Consider the following 9379-nt stretch of genomic DNA (forward strand, 5'->3'; position numbering starts at 1 on the left):
AAAAGGTATCTCCCCCAAGGCGACACTCCGTCCTTTGCGAGTTGCTTATGCCGCCATTTCTAGATCGCAGTACAAACCTTTGGTTTCTGTAGCCAGACTAATACTAATTACCTATAATCTTATTAATTTGATAAAATATCAATAATCAGTTTAGTATTGAGCATTCCGTTAACATACAAACTGTTCGTACATGGTTATTGTATTGATCATCATAGTATTTATTGTTATTATTTTTCGGTTTTTATAAAATATATAATACGCATACCATAATAATTATGTTATAATTGTGAAAATAAATGAAATAAATAGACAGATTTCTTAAAAATAGATCAACATTTTAGAAAGAAAACGAAGACTTCTAAAAAGGTAAAAAAATAATTGCAGAAATAGTAGTAGTTGCAATACGGCTGAGCGTCATGTAAAACTAATGGAGGACTACAACAGCATATTAACAAAAGATGAAGAACAAAAACCACAAGTAAAAATGAAAATATTTATAATTTTTCAAAAGTTTATTGACTAAAATATATGATAATTATTATTTATTTTTTGCAGACCGTACAAAACAATTGGAGGATGTACCCTAATTATAATCGTAGTACACTGAATAAAAAGTTTTAATCAATCGTATTTAGATTATTAATATTATTAAAACAGCAAAACCCTTAATCTGACTATAATATTATATAAGTCTAATATTTTAGAAAATTAAATTTTACATTATATTTTTATTTAAAATATTTTGTTGTTAAGTGATTATTTCAAATATTAAGAATAATTTATGTTCAAAAAGTGAATTTTATGAAACTTTTGTTAATGCTTTTTTTGAAAAAAATCTATAATTTATATTCTATTCATTTTTACGCTAAGTGTGTTACTTTTAGAAATAATTATCAAAATCTGAAAAATTACTTTTTTTGAGAGAATTTTTAACTTCGATTCATCACTTGAAGAGTATAACTTATCAAAACTAAATTTTACCCAAATGACTCGTATAATAACGAAAAAAATTGGAAGGTAAGGAGATTGAACAATAAAAGTTTATAAAATAAGAACCACCCTAATATTCAACCTTTTCATACCCTTACATTAATTGTTTTATTTACCAAGATACATGTAATTATCANACCTTCTCATACCCTTACATTAATTGTTTTATTTACTAAGATACTATACATATTAATATCATTGAGTATAATAGATTTTTACTTATTATTATTATTATTATATTCAAATATTTGTTTAGGTTTTTACTGCCCTGGGATTAAAATATTTCTTATGATTATTTATTGTTATTATTTTTCGATTTTTTTTTTATGATGTCGCAAAATGCACACCCGTAAAAGTAGTATTGCCTAAGCAATAATATTATTTTAATTATTATAGTCAGATGTGAAATTAATTTTTTATTGCCCTGGGATTAAAATATTTTTTATATAAATCAAATTTATACGGATAACTTTGAGAAAATATACAGTGATCGAAATTTTTAAAATGAGTGAAACATTTAAAATTAAATTGAATTTAAATTCTTATTATTTAATTTTAATAAGAAATATATTTTATATTCTTTACCTATTTTTGATAATTCCAACAATTTATTAAAATATAATTTAAGTATTCAATCAAGTTACCTAAATAATTTATAATGCTATGCACATAATAGATCATTTTTGTTTTTTTTTTATTTTGTTATATATTTTATTAAGAAATGTAAAAATGTTTTGGTAATAATATGATTTATTTTAAAAAACAGACACTTTTTATATAAATTAAAAATACTGTTTTTTACTATGCAATGCCAGTAAGACATTTCATTGCTAAACATTGCACACCAAATTGACTTTCATACAAGTTTTTTCTTATTTTCAATAACCATGCTAATATTAAATAAATTATGTTAGTTAAATCATGTAATGAAAATTTTTAAGTAAAAATCGATATGTACCTTCATAACAAACGTCTTTTACGCCAGAAAATCTATTTAATATATTTGTTTTTACTAAATCATTAACAAGAACTTTTTCGATGACACACTTAAAATCACCAAAAGCGATTCTTCCGGTGTTATCTGGATCATATTTTTTAAATCCAGAATTGAGCTTATGACATTTTAAAACCCAATTATGTGGTACTGGATAATATTGGTTATTCATTATTTGTTTACAAATTCTTAGGTCTAAAAATTCATTTTCTAGAAAATACAAATACATAATTTAATTCTTATTTTTAAAATAATTAAGCAGAGAAAACTTTTTTCCTGTTAACATAATGAAACAAATTTTAAATATTTTAGTAAAACTAATTTTTAAACTAAAATGTTTTAGAAAATTTGGAATAATTTCAAAATGCGATTATATAATATTATCCTAATTGAAATTTACACCTAAAATCATTTAGAAAACGTTTATTTATTTTATAAATAATAACTTATATAATATATAATAAGTAATAATAATAACTTTTATAAGTAAAAGATATTTTTAATTTGAATTAGTGATTAAATTAATGAGAAGTTATGCGAAGCGTTACTGGGATCTTGGTTATGTTGAAATAAATATTTTGACATTTACATTTTAGGATTCGGAGGATTGTGTAGTGTAGTACATATATGGTATGTATAAATTCTTTTTAGTATTAGGAGAGATTGTTTCCTTGTATTCATAGATGTGTGTAGGGAGAAACTTAATAGGACATGAGTCCTGATTTTGAAACTTTTGTTGATGTTTCTGGCACATTATTGTTTAAAAAATGACAACAATTTTTAAAAAACATATTACACTTATCTATCAGGGAATGAAGTATCATCTCATTCGTTAATCCGCAATACCATGTGTCTACATTTTATTTATTTTTCAAGAGAACTTAAAAAGTGCATGGTATTACTACATAATTTTATAGCATTTATGTTTTAGATTTTCAGTTTTGGAGAGAAAATAATAGTTTTGAACTAGCTGTAACCATATATTGTCAATAATAATGATATTATGTACAACAATAACGAGTGCACGTGCAGCATAACGAACTTTTAAAAATGTTTGAGTAAAGCGGCAATGGACCTCAAATGTGGTTTAACAAATGATAAAATAGAGTAAAATGAGAAAAGTGAACTGTATGTATAACACTAGGAGTTTATTTTGCTATTATATTATCATATAAAATAAACTAGCACATTATGAAATGCTATTTTATAAGTGTTGAGTAAAATAAATAAATAATTGAACACTTTTAAGTCCCGAAAACATTTTTTAAAAAATAATATTATACAAATGTTTTTATAATACATTAATCTTATAAAAATATTTGTTACCTGGTGTGAAAATAAATCAATAGCATAAAATGCGAGAATACGTGTATATCGTAGAACTTAATAAAAATATTTAAGTAAACTTCCTTACCATCGAATGTTTCCAATTTTTTAATAATTTTTTTTACGTTTTTGCTAACGTTTTTGTTTTTATCTTTAATTTCCTGGAATCTTTCTATAATTGTTCCAACGCTAACCACAAGCGATGATGAATAATGTTTGGGTAAAAGTTCAAATACATTTTCAAATTCGGTTTCCTCAACTTTCTAATAATTAAATTTAAAAAAAAGAAGTAAAAAGCACTTTATATAAATTATTTTATTGTATGTGATATAATTTATGTATTTTAGTTTTTGATATTAGAATAATCGAACAGTGGTGTTTCGCACAAGGCATCTAGAACGTAGGACGGCTTGTTGTGCACCGCACTAGAATGCTGTCTTACCTTATCCCTTTTTAAATCACCTTTATTGAAGCGGAAGAGGAGTCAACTGATAGGATGCCGACTAACCTCACATCAAAAATGTAACGACAATAGACAATAATTAAATAACAAATACCCACTTATATTAGGAGTACTTCAAAGAGTATCTTAAATTTAAGGGGTAACGGGAGTCCTTTAAATACTAATGGCCGGCGAAACAGTATAAAACAAAATATTTAAACTCAATAAAATCAAATAATAAATAACATTCAAAAATAATATAAACTCAGCTGAATAAATGAATTGTTGATATTGGTGAGCGACTAAGGCAATGAAGTTATTTAGTGATGGTCAGGACCCAATCAATGGTTGCGGTAAAGGGCACGAGAACTTTGAACAGAAGGTTACAACAAACAAATAATAAAATTATTAAAATTTTTTGAGAAAAACTACAAANAAATAATAAAATTATTAAAATTTTTTGAGAAAAACTACAAAATGGTCGTAAGGTGTATTTTTTTGTGTGTTATATTTTTAATAATTAATTTAAATACAAAAAAAAAAACAATATGCATCTTCTGAATAAAGAGACAATAACAAATTATAATATTGTGACACGGTCCCGCGTCGTTCTCTACACACGGAGCTCCGCGACCCGTGACACCTGTATCAGCCGCCGCCCTACTACGTGCATATGGTAATTTGACTGACTAACACCGCGTGCGATACGCCACGGTACAAAGTCCAGCAAGTGCCGCACGTCCATCTACGACCCGCCGCAAATATACGTTAAGTAATCTCCGTGACGCCTGACTGATCGGATCGTGAGTCGTCTACTCAACAACGCCGAACATACAATTACGGTCATTGTGCTTTTGTAAGATTTACATTGATTTTGTCATTATTGTTTTGTTACTTTCTGTTACCGAATATAACGTATATATATATATACTGTGTTGTCAACGCCAATAAAAAATATNGTATATATATATATACTGTGTTGTCAACGCCAATAAAAAATATTTCACGTTCACTAGAACCATTAACGTGTTGTGTTTTTCTTTTCTAATATTACAACACCCCGCGAGTGCGGCAGGATACCGACCGCAACAATTGCACAAGTAACTTTATTTTTGAATTGTCATGTTATTGATTATTTAGACATGATATTAATTAATTATTTAACATATTAACAAATTACAGTAACACTTTCTTTCACTTTTAGCATTGATGCGAAGCTGAGAATGTATTAATTTTACTATTTTTTTGTATTTTTGTGTTTGTTACCACATTTTCTCAGCTCTCACCGAACCAATTTCTTTCAACAATACATCAAAAGATCACAATTCGTATCTAGTCAAAGACAACCTTCTAAAAATGAAAAAATTTCCCTCGTTCCCCGTAAATAGGGGAAGTCTCCAAAAATATTACAAATTTAAAAATCGCTAATTTTCGAAATTTTTTTACTTAAAACTGCTATAACTTTTCCAAAATGACCAAATCAATATAATTTTTTTTAATGATACATGAGATAATTACTTATAATTTTGTATATTTCTTTTATAAATCTGACCCTCTACATGCCCACAGGAGGGGATTCAAATGACAATTTTTTCACAAAAGATTAAATTTTTTAACTTAACTTTTTAAAGTGTTCCGAAAACTCTGACACTTTTTTATATAAAAAAAATTAAAGTTTATGTAATATAATTTATTATGGAAAAATAAATTTAAAAAAATGTNATATAAAAAAAATTAAAGTTTATGTAATATAATTTATTATGGAAAAATAAATTTTAAAAAATATGATTTTTGAAAAATTCTTTTTATATTTTAACTTTAAAATGTTATAATTTATTGAAAAATGTATGGATATTTATAATTTTTTTGTGATAAATACTATTTATATCGATATATTATTAATATATACAGAGTGATCGAAATCTGATAAGACACTCATTTTCTCAGAAACTATTGAGAATTTTAAATTTTTTTAAAAAGAAAAATATCAAGTTCTACAATCTCTATATTAATATGTTGTCCAATCGTTATTTTTTTCGTCCCTTCAGGGATAAAAACCCTTATTTATAATTTTCTTAAATGGGGACCCTCATTTTTTATTTTATAATATGATACAAAAAAATAATTACAAGCAACTTAGTTTGTACAATTTTTTTCCCCAATTAACTGTACGTCCGTTACAGCTTGTTAAAGTTCAGTGATTTTAGGCCAAGTTTCTATTGTTATTTTACTGTATTAAATACAGAAGTCATTATTTTTATTTGTCAGTCTTACACACTATAGACTTCGCTATTAATAATTCATCGAAAACCCAATTTGAATCTGTTATTGTTATCACTCATTTAGTGTGTCGTACATTTTTATAGTTAATTTACCAATCATAACTTGATTAATAAAATTTGGTTTATGCAACAGCAATATAAATATTACACTTATAAATCATAAAACTTGTAATCAGAATATAAATAAGGAAATAGAAGTTGATTTTGTTTTTGGAATAATTCATAAATATTTTAAAGTTAAATATTATCTACAGATTTGCATCAAAGCGTTTTTTTATGATTGTTATTTTATTCACTGTCAGTTATCATCTATACAGGACCAAACTATGCCACGTCTCCACTGTGTTGGTAGAAAGAAGCTTCTCAGCATTAAAATTTATTCTATCTAACCTAAAAAGTTCTTTAAAAAATGAAATACTAAAAATAATTTGTTATAAGAAGAAATTCTTAATATATTATACATTATCCATCATATCAATAAATTTATTAATTTATAAAATATGTTGGTTTTTCATTTTATTCATAAAAAATATGTTTAAATAATTTGATAACTTTAAGCATAGAAATGACGATTTTTTTATTTTCATGCTGAAAGCCATTTTTTATTCTATCTTAGCAATTAAATAAGTTAATTATATAATTAAATTTAGGTAAATAAAAAATTACCACAACTTCACTGATTTTTTCAACANATTTAGGTAAATAAAAAATTACCTCAACTTCACTGAGTTTTTCAATACTTAAACTCTGATTTCCAAAAATTATTGCTGCTTCTTTAGCCTGGTAAAATATAATATTTTTATTGCAACTTACCATACAAATATTGATAATAGTTTCACATGTTTCTTTCGTTAAATAATTTTTTATTTAATTTTAACTGATTTATATATTTAATCAATTTTAAATGTTAGACACACACAGTAGTTTATTAATAAAGTATGTAAATCCATAAGTGTTAAAATGTAATTTAAAATTAAAAATAATAATTTAAAATTTTTTGGCAAATAATAATGGGAAATATTGGAACAGATGATGTACCAGATGAATAAACATAAATTTGAACCAAAAAAAAGAAAAAATTTCAAAATTTGCTTTCAGAATACAAAAATAAGAGGACAATAAATAATTTTAATATTAGTCTATTAATTTTATTTTCTAAAAAATGAGGAGAAAACTTAGTTAAGAATTACACCAACGTTGTGTTTTTGGATGAAGAAACAGAAATACCTAGTTAGTATTAAAAAAATATTAAGTTGGGTCTTAAAACGAAATTTATACCGAAAAATTTTCCAATGTGTTATTACCTAAAATTAATATTTGAAGAAAAATTGAAGTTTTTCATTAAAGACTTTTCATGAGTAGGTTCGTAATAAATTTAAAAAACACTTATGGTGATTTTCCGAAAAGTGGAGCTAGGTATGTTGATGATATTGTTTCTGTAATAAAGAAAGATTATAATTATTACGGAGGACTTTATACAATATTTAAATTAATTTTACCTATCCATTAAATTCACGTACGAACAGGGAGTAGAGGGAAAATTGTGTTTTTAGAATTAATTTATTGGAAAAGTAGAGAGAACTAAATTTTGAAATTTAACAGAAAAACATATAAACATTCCAAACAATTCGAACCATAGCTAACAATCCACAATGTCAGCTTTAATAGTAGATTTACAGATAATTTTATATTTTGATGAGTAAAATAGAATTTGATAAAGAACTGTGGATTATAAGAGAAACTGATTTAATGGATTTAACGAAATCGTAATATCAAAATTATTCCAAATACAAAAACGGAATAAAGAAAAGAGAGCAACTTGCTAGTGATTGTACTAGCTAATGGTTACCGAAATTTTTTAATAACTTTTGTTACTTTTTCAATATATTTTTAATTTTAAATAATAGTAACCACAAGTGAACATTTTTTTTTATATGTTAAAACGTTACTTTTTCAACTCTTTGTTCTTTTGTTAGCCTTTCAATTGGATTATTTTGGTCACGTTGATATTTATCAATTTGTTTATTGCAGTGACTCTAGTAAACAGATAATTTTTTAATTAAATTTTTAGAATTTACTATAAATAATGAATTTTCATTTTAATTACCGAACTTAGTATCACGAAAGAAGATTTAACACATAATAACACACCAAAATAAATTACACAGTTCATTTTGCAAAATTTTTAATAGAATATTAAATAGGGTTTGGTAATAAAACAATGCAGTTATCTTTTTATATTAAGAAAATCTTAAAATTTAATGTAGATTTATACAAATATTTAAAAAGAAAAATATATTTTTGTTATTTTTATTAGTTACGTACAAATTTAACTGTAAAACATGCATCTGATGTAATAAATCAAACTTGTAAATAACAAATCTTAAAGCTATACAACCTAAATATTAAGAAGCTACAGAATGTAATATAATTGTTCATTAAAAAAATAATTATAAAGTCTTTTAAGAAGTAACTCGCCAAACAAGGATAACTGAATATTAGCATTTTTTTTCAGACATAACACAATATACAAACTGTAGTTTTTTTCAAAGGTTGGAAGTAGAACACTAATTTTACTGGCTTTAGAGCAGTACACTAATTTTTTTGTAGTTGTATCAAGAGCAAATAATTTTTGTTAGAACTAGCGTTTTTTATAGCATCAGTAATATTAAATTTTAATCAGTAGATATAATAATTTACACCTCTAAAAATTAAAAATTTGATTCGTTCATCATTTTTGAACCTATTTTTTTTCTTGAGTTATACTGTTGTTATAGAGAATTTGATTGAAATAATTCAAGAAAGTAAAATTTTCTATTTGCTATTATTTTTAGTAATTCAGCACTCACTTTGTCAATATTCAGTTGCATTACACAAAATTCTCAGTACATACAATACTAAAATACAATTTAAAAGATGTATATTTTTAATAATATATTGCACAATAATATTTTCCTATTCACCGTAGATTAATTTTCTAAATTTCCACTACTCTAACGTCATTTGTTATGCCAGCCGCTCAGATCCTCTTGCTATACCATGTATACGTCTTAAACCAAGATTAACATTAAGTTACATTTTTAATAAAAAGAAAAGACAGTAACTTTTGCAAGTGGGCATTTTGTTAGCCGGTATCAACATCGTGGTTTGCCACTTGCATAACGACCAGCTATAGCAGCAGGGTACCCACCACCTAGGTGAGGTGTCATAACTATCAGATATGATTATCGGATCATAGGTGGAATTCAATTTTTAAGTTAATTAATAGTTTAATTTAAGTTAATATGTCATTATATGTATAATTAGAACAATGATAACTGAAATTATAAGTGTATGATATGTAAA

At 24.9% G+C, this 9379-nt stretch overlaps 1 protein-coding gene and 1 long non-coding RNA gene across 2 annotated transcripts in view; both read right to left on the minus strand.

Moving 5' to 3' along the window:
* Positions 1 to 1660: 1660 nt before the first annotated feature.
* LOC126906539 (uncharacterized) overlaps positions 1661 to 9379 on the minus strand; it is a 66062-nt gene continuing 58343 nt past the window's right edge. Inside the window, exons 4-6 of the mRNA XM_050687113.1 lie at positions 3399 to 3573; positions 1949 to 2194; positions 1661 to 1880 (exon numbers count right to left, since the gene is read on the minus strand). Coding sequence (XP_050543070.1) covers positions 1792 to 1880; positions 1949 to 2194; positions 3399 to 3573 — 510 coding nt within the window. The 3' untranslated portion in view covers positions 1661 to 1791. The remainder of the gene's footprint in view (positions 1881 to 1948; positions 2195 to 3398; positions 3574 to 9379) is intronic.
* Positions 7344 to 8240, minus strand: LOC126906551 (uncharacterized). Its single transcript, XR_007704276.1, has 3 exons — positions 8142 to 8240; positions 7984 to 8070; positions 7344 to 7470 (listed from the first exon to the last, which is right to left on the minus strand). It is a non-coding gene; the product is annotated as an uncharacterized LOC126906551 (long non-coding RNA).

This window comes from Daktulosphaira vitifoliae, unplaced genomic scaffold (assembly GCF_025091365.1).
Source record: "Daktulosphaira vitifoliae isolate Bord-2020 unplaced genomic scaffold, ASM2509136v1 Scaffold_5, whole genome shotgun sequence".
In the NCBI taxonomy this organism is placed as follows: Eukaryota; Metazoa; Arthropoda; class Insecta; order Hemiptera; family Phylloxeridae; genus Daktulosphaira; species Daktulosphaira vitifoliae.